Here is a 27572-nt window from a genome sequence, read left to right as displayed (position 1 = left end):
ACTTATATTGTTAGCTCTTATTTTCCATTTTGGGGTTCCTAGATACTATGATAATACTAAATATGCTGTTGTCAGTGAATATGCACAACATAAATGAGAACTATCTTTTTTTCACTACAGAAAAGAAAGAGAAATCTAGTAAACCGAAAGATCCACCCCCTTTTGAAGGAATGGAGGTAAGAATCTAAGCTAGAATTGAAAGGAAATTAAATAGAGACCTTTACTTTTATGGAACTGTTTTATATACTATGGAAAAAAATAAAGATGTAAAATATTGAATAATTTTTTATTAAAGACCTTGCTTTAAAAATCCTAAATAAGAAAAGTCTTTTCAGTAACTGGTAAAATTCTTGCACATTTATATCTGGGTTATATACTTAAATGGTCTTATGACTGAGGTTCTGGAACATGGGGCTAGAGGAAACAAAACTACTACTTACTGCTGGTTGTTTTTGTAATGAAATCCCCTTGTGTGTTCTGGGCAGTCGGTAGCAATGATTCTGTGCATGGTGTTTGGTTTGAGTTGTCATTTACATCTTCAAACGTAACTACACTTTTTTTCCTCCTTTGTTTGCAAAGTAACATCATTTTTTCTGCCTGTTGAGTAGGTTCCTTTTTCGCTGTGTCAAAGCCCAGCTCTGTCTTTGCTGCTTTCAGATTGATGAAGTGGCCAATATCAATGACATGGATGAGTACATTGAGTTACTGTACGAGGATATTCCTGATAAGGTGCGTGGCTCTGCCCTTATCCTACAACTCGCCAGGAACCCTGATAATTTGGAAGAATTGCTGCTCAATGGTAACTTCCAGCCTCTCTTATAAAGTTATGCTGTTTTTATCCCATCTCTAGGGATCTATTTCTCTGCTTGGAGAGACTCCCCTGTCTGTCTTTTGGGGTGGATTGGGGCTCTAGTATTCGTTTGCTCTTAGGACAAAGTGGGGCCTGAATACAACATTAACTGTTTCTATTTCAACACTGCTGAAGCACCCACAGTGTGTGAGGTGCTGTGTGCGTGGAGAGCGGGGGAAGGAGAAAAGGAAGAGAGCTATAGTGGAAGGCATTCCTTGCCCTCAAAAGTTTCCCTCTAAAGAAACACAATAGATGAGCCAATCTGAGTTAAGGGTTCGTGGTGATGCCAGCTTGATGCTCTTTCCCTTGTTCCCGCTCCAGCCATCCCTTCTCTCCCCTGATGTCTCATCAAACGGCATCATCACTGATGCCCTAGTATGTCCTCCAGCCAGCAAGCCCACCCCAGGTCGGAAAACAGGGTTGGTCTGAGAGACTGACGCAGAAAAGGATCAGGCAGTCAAATGGTGACCCTGCTAATGAAAATGCGGTCACTCTGGTGGCAGGGGCCTACGTGGCCTCACCTGCTTCTTGCACGGATTGGCAATTCATACTGCTTGAAAGAATCTGATTGGCAGTCAGGTTCAGTCAGAGCCAATCACTTCCCTTTGTCATTCATCAGCCTAATTAGCATTGGATGGAAGAGGGAGGATGGAATGGATTGGGAGAAAAGATGGAAGGGGTGAGAGTATTGGGATGGGGAGGGGGAAAACAGGATAGAGAATGAAAATGGCTGGAAAATTAACGGTCAGGGTGAGAGAAGAAAACAGGAGGAGTGGCTGACACAGGTGAGGTGGCAGCCTTGCTGGGGTGTTGTCTGAGAATGGGGTGCTTGGACAAGGAGTTTGATATAACTCTCCTGAGCAGGAGGCCTAACACCAAAAGAGGTTGGGATCAATGTTCCCTCTAATTTTTTCCATTTATGGGTGGAATAAATTTTGTTCTGTGCACTGAGGCATGTGCAGATGTGCACCATCGGTACAAACACATGCTGCCGGCTGTTGGTTCTCTGCTAATCAGCTGGGTGGTGCTGGAATCTCTCCTGGGCACAACCCAAGCACTCAACTTACAGGGAACACTGGTTGGGAGCTGTTAATGTAACGGGGTGTGCTGTCACAACACTACCAAAGGACCTAAAGGAGTTTTCATAGTTCCCTTTGAATATCCCATTAGGGTTATGATGTTCTCTGCCTCAATGCTTTCCATCCCATTCTGGATTGGTGAGTGGAGGATCACTGAATCAAAGCACATCCTCGTATGTTAGCACAGTCCTCAGATGGAGAATCCCATACAGTATGGCATGTTAGCATAAGAGGCTTCTGTAAATCTCATGGCAGAAAACAGTCAGGGTCCAGTAAAAGGTGTGTTTAAATGCTTAGGTCCAGCAAGTCAGAGAGAGAGGCATTACAGATGTTCATCTGAATCCTGTTTGTTTTCTTAGAAACTGCACTGGGTGCATTAGCCAGAGTGCTGAGAGAAGACTGGAAACAAAGTGTGGAACTTGCTACTAATATAATTTATATTTTCTTTTGCTTTTCAAGGTAAGTACAAGAATTTATACACAGAGATGAGGAGCTTACTCGATCAGTTGCCTTGAATTTTCATTTTCTCCTCTAGTATAGCTGGAACTGCATCTTCAAGCATGTTCATTGAGAAATATCACAGTTGGTGGGGAAACTGAGGCATAGAAAGTAAACACATGAGGACATAGACCACAGCAAAGCCAGGAACACAGAACCTATTTTTTGAGTCCCAGTCCTAAGTAACTCCTTTCAATTGGATTCTTTGGTATTTCTCTTTCCTCCCACAAAACTACCTCATCAGTGAAAACGGTAATCAAAACTCTAGTCAATTGAAATGTCCAATTGTTAGTAATGTTACAGCATCAATACATCTAGCACATCGGTGACAAAGAAGTTGCCACATAGGTGGATCGTTACCTCCTCCCTTTTTGTGAAGGTGGGCTGGCAAAACAAATTGTATAGCTTGCAACCTAGAGCTGGTTAGAAAAATGGAGTTTTTGTTCCAAGAGCAAATCTGACACATCCAAATTTTTTTTGTTCCATATTTCCTATGGAATGACATTTTAAAAACAATGTGGTTCATGTCCATTAAATCATTTTAAATAGTATAATTTTTTGACTTTGTCATTTTTAGACATATTAAATTATGAACTATTAAAATCTCAATAAAATATTTTGAAATGACAAAGTAGAATTCTATATCAAAATGAAACGAGTTGACTTATTCCTATCAAAGGTCTCATCAAAATTGACACGTTCGCTCAAAATGCTTCTAGTTTGACAAAACAGCATTTTAAAATTTTTCAACTAGCTCTAATGAAAAACCAGTCATGTTGTGCAATACTTTGGGATCTTACTATCCCAGTTCTGAACACAGAATCGTGGGTTTAATTCTCTCATGCACTACATATCTTTTTTACCATAGTTTTTCTCAGTTTCATGGACTAATCACACACTACAAAATTGGAGCTCTATGTATGAACATCATAGATCATGAGCTGAAGAGGCATGAGCTCTGGCAGGAGGAACTCACCAAGAAGAAGAAAGCTGATATCCTCTCTCGGTGCCTGCGTAACTTTCCGCTTGTCTGAGTCCTAGCAGTTGACACACAATATATGTGCAGTAACTCGTGTTTAATGTAGCATATGAGTAAGAGCACAAAATCTAGTTGCAGGACTAGAACAGATGAAAACTGAAAGTGAAAAATTTGGGCTGGAGAAGGGATTGTTGTTCTTAGGTTAAAATTATTGCTATTTTTTTTTAAATTATACCAGTAGTATGGCTTTTATGGGACATTTTTATTACTAGTAGAACCCTTCACACCGTTGATTCCTAAACCCATTCATAACATGGACCACATCTTAATAGAATTATTGTCTCCTGGGCAACCTCTTCTTAGTCACTGTTACACAGATCATGTTGTCTCCCCGCTGCTGATAAGATAACATCTGTGATTAATATTTGTCCTCACTCTGTAATTTCCCTGTGTCTCTTGCTGTATTACCATACACTCCTTAACTCCAGTTATTTACTTGATGAAGATCCTGAGAATCAAACCCTGAAAAAGGACTACGAGAAAACCTATAAAAAGTACCAGGGGCTGGTGGTCAAGCAGGAGCAGCTGCTGCGAGGTACGAACATAAGCAACAATCAAGGGGATCTTGTCCCAGCGTGGAGGGTCAGGACTTCCTGGGAACTTTTAACTAGTGTGGAGGATGTTTACTAACAAACCAGAAAAATACCAAGTCTGCATTCTATGGCTGTGGCAATGCTTTAAACCGAGAGAACGTTGATGCGTGTATGTGAGAGCACTACATGCTGCCGGTGATACTGCTTGTGCCATTGAATAGCGCTGGAAGCGTGCAAGGACTAGATCTTCACCAAAGTAGCAGAGTGTTGCTGAAATCAATAGAGAGGCCTTGTTGGTATGAGCTGTGGATCTAGCCTTTTAATTTGTATGTAGAGTAACTTACATGTCTTGTCAGTGCTACTTGCTCTTTTGCGAGTTCTCTCTTCGGAACGTGCTAGATGATTCTTAACCCAGTTTTACCAACACAAGGGGTACCAATGACCCCCTTTGTTGGTATTCTCCTTACAGAAGCCCCCCAATGAGCCAGGGAGATAAGCCTTTGCCATACAGGTAATGAATTTGTTAGGGGTTGAGGTTCGTTGGCAGGGAGCAGTGCGAAATGCCTGCGTAGCAGTTGTCTATGCTGCACTATTGCTGTTCTGTGCACGGAATAGTTCTTTTTTCCAAGATGCTCTGCCTTGCATTTCACACCAGTGCTAAGTTCACTTGTAAAAAGTGAAAATCCATCTTGGTAATAATCTTACACTTTCATCGTTATAAATCTCAAGTTCTGCAGCGTTCAGGGAAAAACTGCTGATAGTACTTGACCTCTCGAAGCAGGCAGCGTGAGTGCTTAGGCAGCGTCTCCATGTCGCAGCTAGCAAACATGGTGAGGTCCGGCAGGCAGGCATGCAGATCTGCAGACGGCTTGGGAGAGAGCTAAATGAAGAGAACACGCAGATTAAAAATATCACTTGTTTCCAAAAAAGTCTTAGATTTTTGTTAGTAACGTAGATAATTATTAAAACTGAGATATCTGTCAAAATGTAGGGCCTGATTCTCCACTACTTGTACAGTCATGTGCAGCTGTCTAAAGTGATTAGAATGGTAACTCTCTAATCCTGCTGTTCTTAGCAATAAGTGTCCACGCAAGGTGCAGAATGGTGGAGAATAGGCCCCTGTTTTTATTTTTGGTGTTAATGCTGTTCTTTGTTTTTCTTTTTCTTGGCTTAGTCAATAAAAAATGGCATAACTGCCTACTATACAGCAGTTTCTAGTTCGTTTCAGTTCACATGCATTTAGCATTCTGCTGAAATGTTTGGGTTGCAGTCACCACAGGGAAACGTTCTAGTTTTTTTTTAACACTTTCCTTGGAATTTAAACAAAATGTTGCTGATGGTGATAAGTGTTTCAAACCCTATTTAAAAGCACTGAATGCTTTTGAAAATCCCGTCCTAAGCATTGACTGTAGATTGACATCGTTCCAGTCTCTTTGACCTAATGCTATGATTGATTTGGGTGCTAGTGGCTCTTTATCTGCTGCTGAACCTCGCTGAGGACACGCGCACGGAGCTGAAGATGAGGAACAAGAACATTGTCCACATGCTAGTGAAAGCCCTGGACCGAGAGAACTTTGAGCTGCTTATTCTGGTGGTGTCTTTCCTGAAGAAACTTAGCATTTTTATGGAGAACAAGAATGACATGGTAGGTGTTCTAGCGATCTGCAGCAATGCCATGGCGGCTGCTCATGAGGTCAGAGGGTGTCCGAGATTCCAATGATAGTGAAATAAGCCTCTTGGAGCCCCACCCCAATGCAGCCCTGATGTTTACTGTGAAGGGGCTACTGTAAACCCAATGCGAACTACTGTGGACAACTACATCGTGAACTGGGGAGGGCAAACTTTTCGGCCTGCCGGCTGCATCTATGCATGGAAATTGAATGGTGTGCCACAAGGGGTCTGGAGGACTCCTGGGGTGTGGCATAGGCGGGGGGTCAGTAAAGGATGTTCCTGGGGTGGGCTCTAGGGGCCCATGTTATAGAGATGGAGAGTGGGTTGACGATGGTGGAATTGTGAATTTGGGGGCTGAGGAGTAGTGCCAAAAGCCCCTGTACCCGCTGCATGGTGGGAGTTCACGGGCCGCATAAAGTCTGGCCTGCTGGGTTGGATGCAGCCTCTGGGCCAAAGTTGGCCCATTGCGGATCTAGAATGGCATAGGGAGCCAGCCTCATCATAGCAAAATTCATGTAAATATGGGGGCAACGAGAGGAACTGCAAAGATTGGTATAAGCTGGGTATTTAGCCAACCATTTGGAGGACCCCAAAACCAGCCTGCCACAGACCCCTTTGTGACAAGCCGCTATTCATCTCCACATCATGTTGCCGTGGGAAAGGAGCTTTGTATAGCCTTGAGCAGGCTGCTAGACTGGGCTATTGCCTTCCCATTAGGCCAGCAGGATCCTCAGAGGCAACTCTCCTTCCACATTGAAGTGGCATGCAGCCTGCGAGTGCTCCATGCTGCTGGTTCCTAGAAGCCTGGGAGGGTGGTAAGAAATGTTAGGCCCTTAGGAACATGGGCCAGGAGGATTTTTCAGTTGGCTGTAAAAGAGCAAACAAATATAGCCACCCCCTCCTTCGCCAAACCCCTCTGTGACACTGGCAAGTCACTGGCCCAGTGGCCATCAGTTCACCAGTCTGCTGAATGGGGCTAATGATCATAACACTTAACGATTGCTTCAAATGCATTTTGGATCCGACGTTGAAAGGTGTAAAAATGCCACAAAAATGAGTTGAGAATTGTAGACAGCTGGTGCTTAATGTCTCGCTCACACTTTTGGGTATTTATATGATTACATATAAGGCAGTTTCCTTTGTTGGTATATGTGTATCTATTCCATAACAAGTAAGAACCCCAAGGAATGTATTTCTAAGGTGGTGAAGTCATGTGCTCTTGAGATCAATCTATAAACATGCCCTTCCCTAAAGCACCTTACTAGGACAATAAGGATTAGCTATCCAACCAGCTGATTGGCTGGCGCACTTTCTGCATTCCATTTGATTTAGCGTGGAAACAAACAAAACAGAATTAGTGTTTATTTTATTTTGGGCTTTTTGGATAGCCTTGAACATTTTTAAAAAAGACCATACAGCTTAGCTTGGCTATCTTCACATGCATTTTTTTCATAGTACACAATACTTTAGAGGAAACTTTAATTTACTTTTCTCATACAGTGAGGAAGATGGGATTCTAAAACGTGCAAGTTTTCTGTCTTTCTAGCTGTCTTAAATAACCCTGGGAGACATAATGAACCAAATTTAGCTGCTTCAGGCTTTCTCGTTTTGCTTGGGCAAAACTCCTAATGGTGTGATCATTTAACTAATCTACCTGGCTATGTCTACACTGCAGACTCTTTGAGCAAGAACTGTTTTGTGCAAGAGTTTCTGCACAAAAATTCTTGCACAAGAGCGCATCCACGCTGCCATGTGCTTTTGCGCAAAAGCGTCCATGGCAGTGTGGACACTCTCTTGTGCAAGAAAGCTCTGATGGCTATTTTAGCCATAGGAGTTTCTTGCGCAAGAAACCCCTGTTGCCCATCCACACTGCGTTCTTGAGCAAAAGGGCTTATTTCTCGTGGGGAGAGGAATAACTCTTGCACAAGAAGCTATCGAAATCTCCCCCATTCCTCTAGTACTCCAAAGATGGCTGAAACTGTTAGCCTAATATTTGTTTAATAAAATCATAATTAGGCAGGGACCAGACCTAGAACATTTTAGCTCCAAATTTTGGAAAGTGCAGCCTCTTTGAATGGAGACATGGTGGTACCTTTAACAATTGGCTTTACTTTTGCTTTCATGTATAAGTAGAAATTTGGGTAGGTGGTGGGCGTGGTGACGTCTCGTGCTTCTCATGCAGGTTGAAATGGATATTGTTGAAAAACTGGTGAAAATGGTCCCGTGTGAGCATGAAGACCTCCTGAATATCACCCTTCGACTTCTCCTGAACCTGTCCTTTGACACGGGCCTGAGAAACAAGATGGTCCAAGTTGGGCTGCTTCCCAAACTCACTGCACTTCTAGGTATGTTTTCTTTTGTCCCTGGGTCAGCCTCGTTCCTATTGAGCTGTGGAAGTACCAGGTATCAGCTTCCTTCAAAAAGCAATTGTCGGTCTTGATCAAGAAATCCTCTCTTGCCACTTGCAATCCAGTGTCTGCGTTGTCAGATCTCTTTGGATGAAGATTATCAAGAGGGTTATGGAAGCTATGCACTGATGTGAGTCCTAGTGAATTTGGACCCTAATGAATTGAGTTGTATGCCTGGGTGTGGAATGGAGACTGCATGGATAGTGGGATTGGTGGCCAACTTTTGATGAGGAACAAAGATGTTGCTGTCCATTCTAATCCTATTAGAGCAGGGGTCCCTGAACAATAGGGTGTGCAGAGGAATGTTCAGGACCCAGGCCAATCCCAACGGGAGTTTGTGGGGGGAGCGTCACCCAACTCTAGTCTGGCCCCAGCCACAGCCTTGGGCCCTGCTCCCGGTACTGTCCCCGGCCCTGCTCTCAGCCGCAGTGTGTCCGTTACCAGTATATGCATTGGCTGCTGTTTGTCCCCTGCAGAGAGGAAAGCTACGGCAGGAGCAAGTGTACAGCTGCTTGGAGGGTGGCTCTCCAGCACGGAGATCTGTGGTACAGACACTGTGGCGGAGTTTAGAGAAGAGGGTTTGGCTATAACATGTACATAATGTTCATTCCCTTGGGCTGTGGGCTGAGGCCTTATTTTCAAAAGCGAGTCATGTCTTTGCGTGCCCCACTTTTGCGGTGCTCAACACCCGAAAGGGGCCTGGTTTTCAGAGAGCCCGTGCTCAGCACTTTTTGAGAATCAGGTCCCATGAAATTGTCTCAATTCAGACACTCAAAACCCCTGGTCACTTTTTAAAATCTCGGTCTGACTGAACACAAGTGACTGGAATAAGCTGAAAAATTGGTGGGTTGCTGGCAGAGCACTAGAGTCACCGAATTGTCGTACTTCGTAGTTAGCTGTTGCTAGCCCCAGTTCAGCAGCCGGCATTCATAAGTTTTGTGCTAGATGTAATGTAGGTAATTTCCTTCACATTTTGACTTTGCAAGATAGAATAAGGCACAGTCAGCAGCTCTGTGTAAGGGTCATATTGAGGAATTTGGGTCTAAAGGTCTCACCAGTGTCTGTACGTATCTGTTGCACAGCTTCATGTGATCCTATTTGAAAGGAAATTAAGACTTTCATAATCTTATGCCAGAATCTTTAAGCATATGTCCCCCTGTGGTGGGTTGTTTGAGAAGCTATTTGTTTGGTCCAGAATAATGGAATGTCTACGTTTCATGGGTTCAGTGATCCGATCACGCTAAATTGGTTTTTTAGGTTGTTTTGCCACTAGGAAACACAATCCTTTCTTGATCTAGATTTTGTACCAGTACTCTAGATAAGAAGGCATTCTCTGTGCTCTGGAGACCTTATGTCAACGTGCTGTGAGGAACAAGGTCACCTACCGTGTCTTAGGAAGTCCGCTAGGGTTCATTGACAGTTTGACCTTTTTTTGAATGAGGCAGTTTGGTTTTTCCTTAGTGGTGGAGATGGCCAGAGCCATTCACATCAGGCTACAACTTTAACCAGCTTTGATCATTCAGAAGTCAAATATTGCTTCCTTTGCTTGTCACAACTGGTTTCCTTGACAGATGTTCAGGCAGTATCTTGCTGTCCAAGGCCCTTTCTGAAATCTTCCAATGTGACGTGACTTTTTCTCGTTTAATACGTAAGTTTAAATGAGCAAAACAAAGAACAATAGAGGTGGGGAACCTTTTTTGGGTTGGGGGCCACTGACCCACAGAAAAATCAAGCGCGGCCATACACAAGTGAGAAGCAAAAACAAAATAACCTTCCCCCCCAAACCCTCACTGGCCCCCGACTGAGAAACAAAAGGACACTCGCCATATTCCCCTTGCACACCACAGATTAGGGGGACCCAGGCTAGTAGATTTTTGTGTGCTCCAGCCCCGCAGAAGGAACAGTGGGGAGGTTGGAGTGCTAGCACAGGCTCCCCAATTCTGGGGGTGAGCCCCAAGCCTTGGGATCTGAATCCAGGCAAGCCACCCCCGAGCCTTAGGTTCCTCACCCCTGTACTAAAGAGTTCACATTTTGTCTTGAAAGACCAGTTCATGATGCATTACACGACTGGGCTGAGTTATATACGGACTTCGGTTTGCAAACTCCAGAACTAGCCTGGTTTCTAATTAACAATGGGTTGTGGGTTTTCCAAACCATTTTGTTGCTTTTATAAAGGTTTCTTTTCAGAATGTTTAAAGTAGATGTTTTCTCATTATGAGTTGGCTTAGGCTTTTTGTAGTGAACTTATTATGGAGCGTCACACATCTGTTTGAGGAAGGAGCTTCTTACAGACTACTGCAGCTTTTTTGCAATTTTAATAGGCCTCGTTTATCGTATAAAGAAGCATATATTTTCCTACCTGATCAAGTGAGCTAACAATAGGGGTCAGATGTGGCAAAGACCATAACAAAAAGCACATGTCTAGCTGTCAGGGTGAGGTAAAGTCATATCAGGATTGCTTGAAGTTATTAATGGCAGTAAAATTTATGCTTCCTCCTGTTTTCCCAATTAAATTGAGAAACCTTTTTTCCTAAGGTGGCTCTGCAGCAGCTGGTTCCAATACTCAGTGTGTGAACATTGCCTGGGGTGTCTCCATTTCTTTATAGTAGAAGCTGGCTCAAGCACATTAAGTAATAGTTCAGCTAAAGGGACCAGTCTGTTGGAAAGCAGTAATTATTAAGGGATTTCTTTTGCGAGTGTTTTTTATCATTTGTGTTGAGTATGGCCAAGGTTTTCAAAAATAAGAGCCTAAAGTTAGGCCTCTAAATCCATATATAGGTGTTTGAATAAATGGCCTGACTTTCAATACCGCTGAGAACTAGAGCTGTCAGCCAATAGAAATCATGCCAAAAAATGCATTTTTCAGGGTTCAGATTGTTCACAAATTTGGCTTGGATTCAAAGAATAGTTTCACCCGAAAAAAAAAAAAAAAAGCCAGCACTTTGTTGTGACTGTTTTGAATTGTCTTGTTTGACTGTGTTTCAAATTGTGTTCTGTTTTGAAATTTGGCCAATTTAAAAAAAAATGGGTGAGAAACCCAAAACGAAGAAAAAAATCTCGTTTTTTGATTCAGTTACAAAAATTGAAAACCATTTGGTTTCCTTTGGAACCGATCTGCATTTTCCTGGGGATGTTTTGGTTCAGCCGCTGAACTGGAAAAAACAACAATCTCCCTCCCCCCACCCCACCCCACCCCCCAAAAAAAGCCAAGTTATTTGCTCAGCTCTACTGAGCATACACTTGCAGGTGACTTCAGCAGGATATTGGGTTCATAGCACATTAAATAAATAGCCTGGTTTTTAAATATACCAGAATATAGATTTAGGAACCTAACTTTAATGTCAAAGCTTTTAAAATCTTGTCTACGATTTTATTATATGTAAAACTACCAAAGTGTAAAGTGTATCACAACTATGATTAATATTGTACGGTGAAGGGCACTTAAGGCTGGGATCAACTTCTTTGACTTCATAAGAAAATATTTGTTCATCAAAATCACACTGCTTTGCTGATAACAAATAGAAGTATTGTCAAGAAAGTGCGAATGCAATTCATTGCACAGTGTGGGTTTTCTGTAGTTCCTTCATTGAAATCTACTCTATTTTTTTTATTCCTTTAATATGGTCAGAAGTTAGAAAGCAAGGCCATGTCTATACTATTGGCTTAATCAGCACCGCTGCGATTGGTGTAGCAATGTTGATTTAGCAGGTCCAGTGAAGAGCTGCCAAGTTGATGACCGAGCACTCTCCCATCAGTAGCTGTACTTCACCTCCCCAAGAGACAGAAGCTGTGTTTATAGGAGCGCGTCTCCTATCAATATAGTACAGTGTAGACACTGCTGTAAGTCGCCCTAAGTACATCCCCTTCAGTTACACAAGTGAACTAACATAACTTAGATCAATTTCTAGCTTTGCAGTAGACCAGCCCCAAGTCTTTATAGATCTGTAGTTCACAAGCTCTAATACTGAAGCTGCAAAACTGCATGAATGCACAATTTCATCAGCTTTCTGTATGTGTCACAGAAGTGGATAGGTTAAAAATTGCAGAGGTTGCTACCTGAAAAGCTGCCATCAGCTGGACTGGAGGCTCAAGGGTCCTAGAGCTTGTGCTGCCAGAGCAACTATACTCCAGGTGTTCATTGCAGTGTAGACATACCCTCAGAGGTTCACAGGAGGCTGGATCTGTACGGCCATAAAGTGTGTAAGCTTGGCATGAGACACACACTCCCCTAATGGACAGAGTAGCAGTGCTGTTCTGGAGGTGGGGTTTTGCTACTTAGTACCTTAGAGATACGTTTCTCAAGTATACCTTAAGGGACTTGTGGATGCAGAGGGAGCCTCCTGGCAACCTCCGAAAGGAGCATCTGGAAGAGTTTCACAGGGGCCATGAGTCTGGGGATTCTGAGCTGCGAAGGGCGTGTGGGGAGACCGTTCTGGAAGCTGGAAGGGCAGGTATATCGAGCGGGGTTCTCCTTATTTGTATTTCCTCACCTTAGTAATGGTGAAGTGTCTTTTCCCCATAGGTCAGTATGTCCTTGATCTCAACTTCTTATTGTATACATCAATTCATTACCACGGCCCCTTTTGTGGTGAGGTATCACATTTGTTATTTCTGTCCTACCTGGTTATGCAGTCTAGTCTTAACTGTTTATTTCAGGTTTTTCCAAGTCATGGTGTTCCTCTTAAGTTTGAGGGTATACCTGGAAGCCCCTCTGCCATTAAAGGTTGCTTTATCTTATTATCCATCTAGGTGAAAGATCCCAGACATATGTGAGCCAACTGTATTATCTGGGCAAAAAATCCCAGATATAGATATGGTAACTTTGCCTTATCTCAACATACAGGATGTGGCCTGTAGTTCATTTACCAGACTATAAACCTATACAACTATTGTAATGAAACAAATAATCAAAATCATAAGGAAATAAACATCTGTAGGCAAACAAGCAGATTAGCCCTATGGGCTACAGATTAGACTTATTGGAGAAATGGTCAGAATTAAATAGGATGAAATTCAAGAAGGACAAATGCAAAGTGATACACTTCAGAAGAAGTAATCAGTTGCGCTAATACTAAATGGGAGGTGACTAACTAGGGAATAGTACTGTAGAAAAGGATGTGGAGAAGTATAGTGGGCCACAAACTAATTATGTGTCAACAATGAAAATGCTGTAGCCAAGAAGCCCTGGGATGGATTAGCAGAGAGAGTTGCAAGCAAGACATGAAAAATGATGTTTCCACTTTAATCAACACTGATAAGGCACCAGATGGAGTACTGTGTGCAGTTCTGGGCACCTCGCTTGGGGAAAGATGTGGACAAATTGGAAAAGGTCTGGAGGCAAGCAACACAAATGATTAAAAGCCAAGAAAATGTGGTCCATGAGAATAGCTTTTAAAAAATTGAGTTTGTTTAGTCTGGAGAAAAGATGACTGAGGGGGACATAAGTCTTCAGATACATACAAGGTTGTAGTAAGGAGGAGAGTGATAAATTGTTCTACTTAACCACTGAAGACAGGACAAGAAGTAATGGGCTTAAATTGTAGCAAGGATAATTTAAGTTTGACATTAGGAAGAGCTTCCTTACAGTAAGGCACTGGAACAAATTACTGAGAGATGTGATGGAATCTCTGGTCACTGGAGGTTCTTATGGACAGGTTAGACCGACACGGTCTGCTTTAGATAATACTTAGCCCTGCCTCGGTGTAGGTCAGTGGCTCTCAACCAGGAGTAGGCAGAAGTCTTCCAGGGGATACTTCAGTTTATCTAGAGGCTTGCCTAATTTTACAACAAAATTTCATCTGGACAATGACTTGTTTATACTGCTCTATATACTTTACACTGAAATGTAAGTATACAATGTATATTCCAGCTGATTTCTAATTACATGGTAAAGATGAGTCAGCAGTTTTTCAATAATAATAATGTGCTGTGCCACTTGTGGTGGTGTTTGATTTTGTGAACAGGTAGTTTAAGTGAGGTGAAGTGTGAGGGCATGCAAGACAAACCACTATTGAAAGGTGTACTGTAGTCTGGGAAGGTGGAGAACAACTAGACTAGATGACCTGTCAAGGTCCCTTGCAGTCCTACATTTGGAAGAATCACTTTAAGCCCTCAAGCCGCTGAACTCAGGAATTGGGCAGGTAAGGGGAGAGGGGGAGTTTTTGCTGCCTAGGTTCATGTGGAACCTAGAAGTTCAGTAACATTTTCCCTTCTGTGTACTTGAGTGCCAGGTTCCACAGAACACTTTGTGCCTGGTCCTGTTCCCATTGATGTCTAGTCCCAAGTGCAGTGAGTTATGTCTGAGGCCTGTAAATTTCTCATAAGAGGATGAGTTGCTGGAGAAGGATATATTTTAGGCATTTTGGAATCCTATTTTAGTGTTGAGAAATGAGTTAATATGGTAGAGGGGGTTTATCTAAGTGCATTGTAAAAGTTTTTATTTTTAATTGTATGGCATGGTAACTAAGCTGTAACTCTTTTTGAATGTGTATTAATATTTATAATACTTACAGGTAAGAGATCCCAGGAACAGGAAACGAGATGTTATAATCCCCTTGTAATTTGTTTTGTTGACTTTTTGTCTGATTAATAGGAAAGGGGGACTAAGCAGATAAAATATAGGTAGTCCTTCGACTTGACACAGTTGGTTCCTGAAAATTACATCGTACATAAATCAAAATGTTGTGTCTTGGAACCACAATCTATTCCATTGTGGAACAGACTGTCGTTAACTCTAACTCAATGTCGTAAGTGGAAGCAGAGTGTCATTTCAGAAATGTAGTAAGTACTGGTTGTTGTAAGTTGAATGTTGTAAAGTCCAGGACTGCCTGTACTGCGTTCTCACATTTTGTAACATACTTAGATTTGCACAGTGTGTCTTCATCCATGGCAGGGTTGAGGCTTTCTTTAGCCTGGTATATGCTAAAAAAAAAAAGGCAAATAGTTTTTAATGTACAACATTTCTTGTAACTGTAATTAGTTTTGCAGCTTCTGTTTGCGTCTTGGTCTTTTGGATGATCTTGAGCAAGTCACTTCCCTCTGCCTCAGTTTCTCCATCTGTAAATTGAGGATAATGATACTGATCTCCTTTGCAGAGCATGTCAAGATGTAAAGATGAGTACTACACTAGCACTACAGGTTTTATTTTTATTAATGCTTAGTAATTCAAAACAAGTTAATGTATTTACACAGTGGAAAGTTACAAAAGGAACAGGCTTGCAAACCCTTTTATGGATTCTTTTGATTAGATAAGTTATGTTCTACAAGGTTGATATTTGCCATATGTAAATAAAGTGAATGGGATTTAAACCATACAATGAATAACCTGATCCAGTAATTTAGAATTGGTACAATAATGCAACTTTCCTTTAGCTGTTTTACTTCATGTTTTAGACCAGTTTACTTTAATAGTTTCTTACTATCACTGCTTATTATGATATAGGCGTGGGCTTCTTAATGGAAGAACAGTTGTTATCTTAATAAACTGATTTAGCACTGTAAGAGAGCATGTACACAAGAAGGCCAAGGCCAGCTTCTTGACGTTCCTATCCTGCCAGAGTCCTTGTTTTAACTTACCTAAATATTTTACAGTAAATGTAATGTAAGTTTGGATAGTTTGTGCTTGATGCTGAAATGTAGAATTCCTGTGCTAGTTAACATGCATACAGAGGCTTCTTTTGACTTGCTCATTTTTCGGTGAAGAGTATGTAATGTTTTCCACATGGGTTGTGTTGAATATATTTCACACTTAAAGTGGTGATGTTGGTGATTTCATTAGAGACTATGTTGAATTCCTGTTATGCCATTCCATTTGGATAATGTAGTCCATAGCTTGTATGTTTGCTGTGTCTTACTTCAGCATTGTTCTGGGCTGCTGAAATTCAAATGTCCAGATTTCTCCTGAATTAATTGCTTTCTTCTTAAGTGTAGTGCTAATAGAAGACCTTAGTCTTCAGGCTCACCTACGAAGTGAGTTAATGCACAGTAAACCAGGGTGTGACTCTACAGCAATGTTTCTTAAACTTTTTAAGGCTGACGAACACCAAACAGTTTTTTTATGAAGAACACCAAGGATTTTTTTGTTGAACCTCCCCCCCCCCCCCCCCCCCCGAAAAAAGGTTCGGCAGGGCGGAGGGGAGTTATTGAGGGGGAAAAAAAAGTTACCTGCCCCTTTAAAGGTGGCCATTTTGAACTCAGTTGTTCTCCGTGGTACACTGGTGTGCCATGGAACACAGTTTAAGAAACACTGATCTACAGAATGCTAGAAGCTCATTCAGACTGTTTCAAAAGTCACTTTCAAATGGGAATACATCCGAGTGCACTATGGTACTTGTAGGACACTGCAGTGGGTCCGTATGGCCAGCTAAAGTGCTGTAGGTTCACATGCCAGCTTGCCCCACACTGTCTCACCAGCGAGACAAGCCCTTAAAATCACAAACTTCTCCAAAATAAAAAGTTGTATCCTGCAATTATTTTATAGATTTTCCTCTGTCCTTATGAAGTTACTTTGGCCACTGAAACCCAAGGGTATTTCGTCTTAGACCTGTGTGAGGAATGCAGGCTTTGGTCAGAGTTACCAGCACATGCCTTCTTGTTAACATTCAAAGACTGAAAATCTGAAACCATTTGGAACTCAGAATCCACCCCTCTAATTTGCAGAAAACTAGTTGTGAAAACAGCCCAAGGGACCTGATATTTTTCCACCCCAGCTGCTCCAGCTGAACTACAGCTGCAAATTAAAAAAAAGAAAAAAGAAAAACGTATTGTTCCTATAAACGGCTGAGTGTATTTTATATAACAGCAATGATTCCCACAAAATCAGTTATGGCAGTTAATGACCGGTTTGTTAAGGCATTAACTGCACTCAGCTGTGAATGACCAATTTCTGTGGAATGGTTGTATAAGTACTAAGGATAATTCAATAACACTTTCAAATAATGATTTCGTTAATTACTGCTAAATTCTTGTGGAAATCCTATCAAAGTACTTACGACCTCCACATTTAATATCCAATGAGTTCATCATGATTCATGTTTATTACCATAAATACCAAAGGAATCCATAAAGACTAGGCCATTATTTTTCTATGGGTGCCTTGACGGCTTCAGGCAATTTGGCTAATCCACCGTCTGTCATTAAGTGCCTGATTCTCAAGACTACCAGTCTTTGCAGGGCACAGCCTTGGCACAACCCCAAGACATTGGTCATTTTTATATCAAACTGTTGGCAGGATTCTTCTTTCTTGTTCCAGTTGGGGGAATAATTGAGGAAGTCCTTTTGCAGTGCCTGCTTTTGCATGTGTGGCCCTGGGTTGTGTTAAAATATAGCTGAAAATGTACCCCACCCTGTTCCTTAAGGCTTCTGGAGCTAGGAAGAGAGGGCCAGTCTTCAACAGACTTTCCAAATAATTGATTGACTCAGCTTCGTTTGGTGTCTTTTGCTTAATCTGTTAAACAGTGATCAGTCACTCACACAGGAGTGATTAAAGAACTGGCAAACAAACCTGACGGTGATAGCTTCAAGGCACTCAGTCTGTTTAGCTTAACAAAAGAAGGTTAAGGGGCACAGCTTATAAATATTTGCTTCCAAATTTTGATAATTGACTCTTCAGTCTGGTAGACCAAGGAGTAACCAAGATCTGATAGCTGGAAGCTTAAAGCTAGAGAAATTCAATCTGTAAATGAGGTACAAATTTTAAAAGTGGTCAGAATAATCAAACGGGAATAATTAAACAATGATTCTCCATCTTTCCTGGGTGACTTTTAAATCACCATTACGTTATTTTTTTTCCTCAGACACTTCAAACAGGAGGAATTATTTCGGGGAAAGACTCTGTCCTGTGTTATAAAGGAGTTCTTCTGGCCTTGTAATCTATGTGTATCCATTTTAGGGAGTTAAAATCCTTTTGAGCAAGGAGAGCACCTGGCTTGTCAGTTTCAGCATTTCCTTTGAAGAGTCTTAGCCACCTACCTTTGAGTTTGGCCAAATACTAAAAAAAACTGATGATGTTGAACTTGCAGACTGTTGATGTGTTGAATGACATGGGGGGGGGGGGGGGGGGGGGAAGATAGCAAAAGGTCGGCTCCAATGTTTGCCAATATGCTGGTTGAGCCTGTCATGGGTCACAGCCAAGAATGCCAAACTCAGGACAGACTGACAGAAAATAGGACAGATACACCCACAATACAATTAGATGTAATCAAACAAGCAATAAATGAATATTCCTGTATTGCTACACAAGATTAACATAGTCACAACATGCCTCTTGGCAATCTGTCCCTGGTTTACCACCCAGAAAAACTGGACTTCTGCGATTAAATGATTATTAAAACCAAAAATCGCTTATAAAGGTTGAACCTCTGAAATCTGGCACTCTGACCCGGCCACAGATGTTGCTGGATCAGAGAGCCCGGCTGGGAGCAGAGGCCAGCCAGGGGGAGGCGTGAAGCCATGGGTGGCGGCAGCAGGTATGGAGGCCAGGAGCCCTTGCTGGACGGGTGAAGTGGGGAGCGGATCCCAAAGGTCGACGTGGCAGGGAGCGCAGCCCGTTGGCCGGGGCTGGCACCCCAGAGCGAGGCTGACAGCCAAGAGGAGAATCTTAACCTCCCCTGGTGCGGCAAACTCCTTGGTTTGGGACCACTCAGTTCCTGAGGGTGCCGGGCTGGGGATGTCCATCCTTTATCTTCCAACTCCAAGAAAGTGGCCACACACTTCAAATCAAAATATACTTTGGGATCTCCCCAAACGCTGTTGCAGCCAATCTTTAGTAAACGATCTAAAGACTTATTAATTATAAAAGAGTTATTAAACGGTTACAATTAATTCTATACCTTACGGTCAATTTCAGAGTCTGCAGATGAGGAGGACAGCAGCGATGTTAACTTCTGCTAGTTTGCAATAAATCTCTCTGGTACAGCCAAAAAATTAGAGTCCCTGTCCAGTGGTTGCTTGGATGTAGAGTCTGTTCATGTCTCTCTGATTTCAGAGCATCCCAAGTGATTATTTGGGGATCTTTGTCCAGTAGTTCAGATTTTCTTGGTTTAAAGTTCAGCAGATCAGAGATAGTAGGATCATGCCCAAAGTTTTTCTTTTATCGTTGAGCAGTCTGCCAAATGGTTTAAGAACAGTACATGTCTAAAGATTCCTCTTTGTTGTCCGTGGCTAATGGAAGCAGCAGCCAGCAAGTCCCTGTGACCTACGGGACTCAGGTTGGCCACCACTGGTGCAGAGTTTAAAGGAACCATAGAATGTACGATGGTGGTGCTTAGTTTTTTATTTCTTTCCCCCTTCCCTCTCCCACAACGTCAAGATCCTTATTACGCATTCCATAAATCTTCTTGTATTTCAGCGTAGTGTTACCACCTCCGTGTGTCTTGTGAATTTTTCTGTATCACGTGCATTGGGCCTTATATAGCACCGTAGAAACTTTCAACTCAAGTGGAGAAGCTGGATCCCATATTACTTGAAGTGCTCAGTAGGCTTGGTAAGAAAACTCTGTGCACCATTGATGCCAGTTTGTTTAAATCCAGCTGTGTTGAGAGCCTAAGAAACCCTTTGCCATCACATTCTGCTGTTTCTTCAGTAGATGTTGGAAGGGAGCTAAAAAATTTCAAATAGAAGTGCAGAGCTCTTAGAAAATATTAGCTGTGGTCTGCAGACCCTTTCGTCTGCGGAACCCTGGTTGAAATCCGGTGTTCTAGAAATTAGCTGCTGGTACCTTAACACCTGAGATTCAAAGGAAAGGGTTGAACTGTCTGCTTGTTCCAAGTAATAATTTTGATTACTGGGGGTAAAGGTTGTGTACAAGAATGAAAAGCTTTGTGGTGTTTGGTGAACATAATTGTGGCAGTTTCTCAGTGGGGGTAATACCCATTGACTGACATTTGTGAAGCGATGCCAGTTTCCATCAGCTGAGAATCTGGCTAGTTTATTTTGTTACTGTTGTTTAGAGCATCCTTCCTCTTCTGCGTCTCTTGGGGGAGGGGGCGGGGATGTTCCTGTATGACCAAGAAGGCACAGGCCGGGCATCTGACTCCAAGCAGACTTGGGGAAGGAAGTTCTCAGACCAATGTAAACAACTCCTTATCCCAATTCCCTGAGATTTGAGGGCATGACTCACTCTTTGTAAAGCCTCTAGCTATATCTATAGCAGTTTGTATCTTCCTTCACATTGTAGTTGGCTTTACAATTTCACTCTCTGGAAGCGGGTTGGTGAGGTATGTAGAGTCCCTACAAAAGAAAAATAAAATTGGAGTGGAAAAAATGGCAATGTTTGTTTAAAAATGGCAGAGGTTACATCTTTTACATATTCAGTCTATTATCTTAGCATTAGAACGATTTCCAAAGCTGGGCATGTTTCTTTCCCCAGTTGCTATAGAAAAGGTCTGTTTCTATATGGGCCAGAGGTTGCAAGGTAGGACAGCTGTTGCTAAATTATCTCCCAGCGGTATCTGAGAGATCAAATTCCCCTTATGCTTAGCAGCGCAAAAAACACAGCGTCTCTTGGCAAATGGCGAGTTTGTTAAAGCAACTTCTGACCGTTTCATTTTGTTTTTATAAATTAATCTTAAAAGTAATGGCAGTTATACATATGCTGCTTCAGGGTAAATAATTAAGCAGAGGAACAACATTTTGATGTGATGAGGGTCCTGGTCTCCTCTAATGTCACTTAGTGGGAGGAGTTTCACTACGATGGTTGTCTGAAAACATCAACACATTGCCAAGATGTTACATGGGGGAAATGTGTCATTTCAAATCACCTTGTGTGGTAATTGCAGGCAAATGCTGACTTCACAGTGGTGGCTGCTATGTACTCTGATTCAGTCCATAGGAGTGTTCAGATAAGTGCATGAATCCCACCTATCACCAGCATTACATTTGATAAAATATGTCTCCCATTGTGCCAGTCAGGGTCTAGAAGTGGGGTTCTGCACCCCACAGAATAAGCACTTGAATCCAGGGGTCGTATACAAGGTTGTTTGTGCATAACGATACGCCCAATAAAGTCTTTTAGAAAAGCTTGTAATTTTCTGACCTGAACGGCCATTAGGAGATCTAGATGCAAGTTCTGGTTGTAACTGGATGCATGTATTGGATATGTGTAGAGAACGTTGCAATTGTAGCAAAACTGGAAAGAGAACCTCTGTCCTGGACTCTTAAGGAAGGAGGGAATTTCCCCTGCACTGTGTAACCAAGAATTAACCTAGTCTATAAGAAAGGGGGGGAGCCCCCCGCATCCTCCATAAACCCTGTTCAAAGAGGAGTTTGAAGTGATGGCGGTCTCTGGTGTGCACACCATCCGTCTCTCAAAATGAACTGATAATTAAGGGCTGCTTTCATCCCTTCTGAAGTGATGAATCAAATGGGAACAGTCCAAGTGTCTGGTAGTTAGAAACCTGGGGAGACTCGGGACCAGAAGGAGTAACTAAGCCAGTGTGAAACCGCATGCTCGTAGGCGGGCTACTGGTATCAGAGTTGTGAGCCATAGCAGCATACCATGAAGGCTCTGAAAGCCACCAGGCAGGCAGTGATGGAATCTCTTACTGCTCTGGGTGATCTCCAAAATGTCACCAGTCAGTGCAAAAACACCGAGCTCTTTTCTTTTTGGGGTGTGTTCTGTGAGTCTTCTGTGGTGCTTGTTTATCTAAACTCTGTTGAGTTGCCTTCCTGCACCTTGCAAAGGCTTAAATAGCACAGGAACGCCAGAATATTTCCCCTTTCACTGAAGACGTTCATCTATGATGTTCTTTTATTTCCAGCACTGGTAGAAAACTCTCTTACAGTGTTGTTTATGTGGGGAAAGAAAAGTTGTGTCAGCTTGGCACCCGCATCTACAGCCTAACTGGCCGTAATTTGTTCCTTTGCTGACATTTTTAGCAGAGAGAGTGTTTGGATGGGCCTCTGAGGCTGATCTCCCCTTTAAGGCATTGAATGTCGGTCCCTGAATAGTTGGGATGAGGAAGCTGGCGCTGCTGCTGCCCATGCTGTGTAAGATCTGTGGATCTGTCCTCTGGGCTGTCAGTCCCGCATCTTTCGCTAACACCAGTGCATCTCACACATTTTAATACAAAAATTGTTAAAGCAACAGAGAATGTAAAAAGTAGTATCGTAGTAATCTTAATTAAAAGTTTAGACCTGCAGATATGGGAATGTACAGTAACTGTAGTGTTGGGGGTTTTAGTTAACACACAATTTCATGGTGTTTTTTATTCTCCCTAGCAAACGAAAGCTACAGACAGGTAGCAATGTGTGTTCTGTATCACATAAGCATGGACGATCGCTTTAAATCGATGTTTGCCTACACAGACTGTATACCACAGGTATGTGTTTTCCTTCTAGTTGCATTCCCCCCCAACCATACCATTTGTTGCCTTCCTGGTAGCAGAGCTCACAGTGACACCCTCAGGTCGTAATGGGAACAACAGTGAATCTTCCCAGTCAGATAATGATGAGCCTCTAGTAATATTCCCTTTCCTTCCCTAGAAGGAATAGGTCAGTGCTGCTGGCAAATAAGGTGCATCCGCGTATTGCCAAGGATATAGGCAATCACAAAAAAATCCAACAGAAGAGTAACCATGTTAAAGGGAGATGCAGTTGGTTCCCTCCAAGTACTGTGCATGCCCAGGAGAGCTTTGCTTTTTGTAGCTTCAAAAGACGTTCCTTTCCAGTCCCATTTTGAGTATCAGAACTTCATTGTCTGTAGCGTTACAGGGTATGAGCTTGAAACCAGCCAAGCAATTGCTACATCACTGCGTGAACTATTTCTGCTCTGATTACATTCCCTATGTAGCTGGGGAAAAAAATACCTTTTACCTACCTTCTGGATTAAGGAGTGCTTGGTGCCTCTCACTGTATAGGGAACAAACGAACAATTTCATTAAAAAGACCTGAATCTTTTAATCAGCTGCGGGTCAGTTTCTCAGGGTACTGATTTAAGGTTAGAGTTAAGGATTCAAATCTCCATCTCCTAAGTGTAAAAAGCTCTCTAGTATCTTTTTTTAGAATTGCACCACTCCGTTCTCTTTCCTGCCAAACATCTTTTTAACATCAAACATATCCATGATGGGAAGTTGCCATGGAAAGTTTTCAGAAGATTTCTTGTCAGTACTTCATGGCAAAAGTTGTAATGTTCTTCCAAGTCCGGGCTGGGGAGGGGGGAGGAGGATCTGACGGGAATAGCAAGTGTATGTTGCAAAATACTCATGTAAACATCCTGCTGATTGTGTGCTACAGGATGAAGTTGTATGCTAAGAAGTCCAAATGATACCGAGAGCCCGCTACTTTTGAATTGCCGCCCACCAAAACCAGGGGCTTTATTTTGCACGTTAGGGCTTTAAAGACCGTGGAAATGTCAAGGATGTTTAACTAACATGCTTTTTCTGATGGGCATTGGCTGCTCAAAGTTGTGCCTGTAACCCCTGTTCCAAAGCCCATTGAGGTAAATAGATTCTCATTAATTTCATTGTTCTTTGTCAGGCTCATAAAGAACAGCAAAACTTTAAGGTCACCCATGACCATGATGAAGAGTTAACATGCTCGTTAATTTCTGTACTAACCTGTGGCCAAAGGCCTTGTTCATCCAATGTTGTGCTGTAATTTGCCAGTTGGTTCTTTGTGACGTTCATCACAAAGGACCGACTGGCAAATTACAGCATGACTTTGGATGGAAGAGCTGGTAAGGGGGAGAGGTCGGGATGGGAGTGGAGAAAATGAACATTTTAAAGTGACTGCCTCCCCTTTTTGCCCTTCGAAATGCCACTCCCCTCTCCGTAGGGTGACCAGATATAGAAAGTGTGAAAAATCGGGATTCATGTGAGGGGTAATAGGTGCCTGTATAAGAAAAAATCCCAAGTATCAAGACACCCTGATTTTATACGGATAATCCGATCACCCTCCCGCTTCCCCAGACTGTATTTAACTCGGTTTTAATATAAAACAAAGGAGCCAACCATTTTCCTTTAGCAAGAGGCCACATCAGGATTTGTCTGGTGGGCTGTTGGTGCACGTCTAAGGTGGCAGACTATGCCATTTACTCCCCATTCACTGAGAAACGTGCTCCCTTTCGCCCACATTCAAGCTCTAGAGCCCGGCACAAGCCAGCTGATGAATGAGTTGAATTCTCCTTCGTAAAAGGTTCTCTTCTGACCCAATGGGTACCGTGAGCCAAATAGGGTAAAACAACCCTATCCTGCCCCATTGTAGGTTGAGTGTCACCGCCGCAGAGCTGCCACTAAGGGCTGCAGGTCCTATGGGGTGCTTGCCCAGGTCTTTCCTTTGAACGTTTTACATTGCGTGAAAGGGGCTGCATTCTCTCAGGTGAGCATCCTGGTGAATCTCAGGAGTTAATGGGTGTTATTCTAGTACCACTCAGAAGTGAGTATTAACAGTTCTTTCTTGTTTAGACCTCAGCAACGTGTGTTTTGTTTAAATAGGTGCAAACGCCATCCAGATGTGTATAAAAGCATTTATTGGTAATAGCCTGGCCAATCAAAGAGCATGGTTCGGCGGTGATGTTATTGTGATATTTAATATTTTACCACTGAGTGGTGTGCAAGGATCTCCTCAGTTCTCCACATGTTTTCCACCACGGTTCTCCTGCTTGGCTCCTCTTTGATCTACATGCTTCTTTTTAGTTTAAGGCTGGTAAACGTCCTCTCTTGACAGCGCCCTTTGCTCCTGTCCGCCATTATCTGCTGAAGTTCAGAAACCAGAGCATCACTTCAAACAGCCGAGTTAGGGAGTAACCGGTCAGAGGAGATTCCTGAGGCGTGCAGTTCTGGCATAATCATTCAAAGATGTTGAATCGGCTTGGGGAGGGGGTTGGACAGAGGTGTGTGCGAGTAGAGAGCTGGGGGGGTTGGCCTCTGGTCACTGGTAAATAAGTGAAGTCAGGTGCCAGAGAGTCTAGACACAGCGATTTCAGTCCTGGGTTTGTGGTATCTGATACTCAATATGGGACTTGTCTGATTGAACACTACTGCCTCTTCCCTGCACATGCTGCAGCCTTTTTACTGCCTTCCTGTTAAATCAGTAAAAGATGACAATGGCCGTAGTAAAAGCAGAACAAATTTAATTTTAATATTTCCTATTTGGCAGCAATTACACTCCCCTTTGAAGTGGCACGAGGAGCAATCAAATTAAATGAAGACATAATGGGAAACATGGAGTTCATACAAAATGACTATTTTGAGCTGATCTGTTTTGTTTCTTTTTACAGAGAAGTAGCTCAAGCAATGACAATTTGACACCCCCCCCACGTTCAACATTTAATTTCCATAGATTTTTTGCATAAGTGCAAAGAGAATGTTTGTTTTAAAATACGTGTAAATAATTTGGAGGGATCTGAAAGGTCATGACCTCTACTTGCTCATCTTTCTGTGGGACTTTGCCGGTTAATTCGTGTTTGCAATATGTGAATGTCGAGATAGATTTAGTAAATTAAAGATCTTAGTATTTGAAATCAGCTAGTGGAATCGGATTAACTTTTATGTAAGAAAAGAAGGAAATCGGCAATGGCTTTTATAATGCCTCCTCATTGCCCTTTCTCTGAATATATTTTGGTAGCTTCAGGGGGTAGCTGAGTTAGTCTGTACAGGATAAACTTAAAAAACAACAAATGCTCTGGTAGCACTTTATAGACAAAGCATGTAGATGGTGGTATGAGCTTTCGTGGGCACAGCCCACTTCTTCAGATGCCCAGAGTTTTGAGTTTAGGATGTGCAAACCCACAATAAATAGTAGCTACTCACTCTGTCTTGGACTTACTCGTTCCAAGATTGTTACCACTAGGGGGCGAGAGTGGAACTGCTCAGTCAGTTCTTTCTTCCTTTCGCTACCCCTGCTGCAAACTGAGAACTACTGTACTCATTACATCTAGTGCCCTTCCATCTGCCATCTCGAAAAGAGCATTTGTTTTACCCAGCTTCGCCCTCGGGCTACCTGGTGATTATGACAAGCCTGGCAAGCGCAGTGGTCTGGCTCCGTCAGTGCTCGCATGGGAGATGAATGCGCTACGGAATTGGGGGTTGGTGCTGTGGTAGGGGCGGATCTGCCTTGCGAGTGAGTCACTGAACCAAGGCCACAGCGTGGTGTGAAAAGTGAAGCTGGACAAGTGGACTTTGGATTTGCTGTTTGTAAGACAGATTTTAAAAGGGCAAAACACGGGTTGATATGTAAGCTGCGATAGACCAGTGACTGCACTGGAACAGGCTCTCTAGAATGGCAGCCCCCTGACTGGAGTCACTAACCTGCATCACAGCAATTAGGGCAGATTGTGGGAAATGTGTGTTGTTGCTTTCCTCCACCAGAGGAGTGGGGCAGTAGTAAGTCTGCTTAGGCAGAGGGCAGGAAGGACACATTGTGGCAGCTAGATCAGAGTGAATTTAGTTACAGGCTGTTCAAAATAGCAAGAGTAGAATTATACAATAAAATAACCATGTGGGGTGCTAAGTGGTCTCAGGAATGTAACCCTTCCCATCAGTAGTCTCCCTCTCCCTTCCCTGGATTTCAAAAACTCCGTTTAGTTTAGAAGGGTCCCAAGCGATGGCAGTTCTTTAGTGTTAGTAACTCTGGCTGTCCTCAAATAATCAAACCCTAGTCCTTCCAAAGGAGCCCCTGTGACAAGCTGGCAGCGATGCAGACACCTGACTAGGAAAAGTGTTCAGATGAGCATAGCTGTGTTAAGAATCTTGCTCTGTTTTATTTCTCGTGCTCGGGACAGTAGAGTGACTCGTGCATGTGTGTTGGTAGCTCATGAAGATGCTCTTTGAGTTCCCTGATGAACGCATTGACCTGGAGCTCATTTCCTTCTGCATTAACCTGGCTGCTAACAAGAGAAATGTGCAACTTATCTGCGAAGGTAAGTGTGCTGCCGCTCCTCATGCCCCAGCGGCAAACGTCAGAGGCATACAACTAAAGACAACAGGAAAACATTGAGACCGCATGTGTGCTGCTGGGTCAACTCCTAATGTCACTCTGTCCCCCATCGAGCCGTAGTATCTCCAGTTGTCTGGTGAACAGATCCACGAAATTACTGATTAGTGTATTGAAAACTTTATTCTTGTCCTGACCTGTAATATGTGGGATGAATGTAACTCTTTATGGCATCTCTCCCCTCCCCCCCCAAATTATCCTACAGGTAACTGGGGTTCTGTTTCCAGACATGAATTAATAGCCCAGAGTCTTTTAAGTTTTTTGAATGGAAATATGTAGTTTGGCCTATATTAAGACTGTCCCACAAAGCTGGTGTTTACAGGCTGCCTAGTATGAACAGTCTTACTTTTCATGTGGTTGCTCCAAAGCTGCCCTCTCTTTTCCTGAGCTCCCTGATTCACAACTTGAAAGTGAAGCTCTTCTCTGAAATGACACAGTAAAAACGGCACGTTCCCAACAACCATTATTCTCCCTTTATGTGTTTGGAATCCTAGGGTATGTCTACACTTGTCCCCTAGTCCGAACTAGGGAGGCAAATGAAGCATACCAAAGTTGCTAATGAAG

The 27572-nt window shown here is 42.7% G+C and overlaps 1 protein-coding gene across 5 annotated transcripts in view; it reads left to right on the top strand.

The window, feature by feature from the left end:
* KIFAP3 (kinesin associated protein 3) overlaps positions 1-27572 on the top strand; it is a 97765-nt gene that overhangs the window by 20763 nt on the left and 49430 nt on the right. For 4 of the 5 annotated variants that reach the window (XM_075936983.1, XM_075936982.1, XM_075936984.1 and 1 more), the window contains 9 exons: positions 121-176; positions 658-799; positions 2289-2388; positions 3296-3420; positions 3903-4001; positions 5466-5644; positions 7853-8015; positions 22296-22396; positions 26826-26934. In XM_075936983.1, the coding sequence (XP_075793098.1) occupies positions 121-176; positions 658-799; positions 2289-2388; positions 3296-3420; positions 3903-4001; positions 5466-5644; positions 7853-8015; positions 22296-22396; positions 26826-26934 (1074 nt within the window). The remainder of the gene's footprint in view (positions 1-120; positions 177-657; positions 800-2288; positions 2389-3295; positions 3421-3902; positions 4002-5465; positions 5645-7852; positions 8016-22295; positions 22397-26825; positions 26935-27572) is intronic. The other variant, XM_075936986.1, reaches the window with a different exon arrangement.

Source organism: Pelodiscus sinensis, chromosome 9 (assembly GCF_049634645.1).
Source record: "Pelodiscus sinensis isolate JC-2024 chromosome 9, ASM4963464v1, whole genome shotgun sequence".
NCBI lineage: Eukaryota > Metazoa > Chordata > Testudines > Trionychidae > Pelodiscus > Pelodiscus sinensis.
This window is presented reverse-complemented; position numbering and strand designations above follow the sequence as displayed.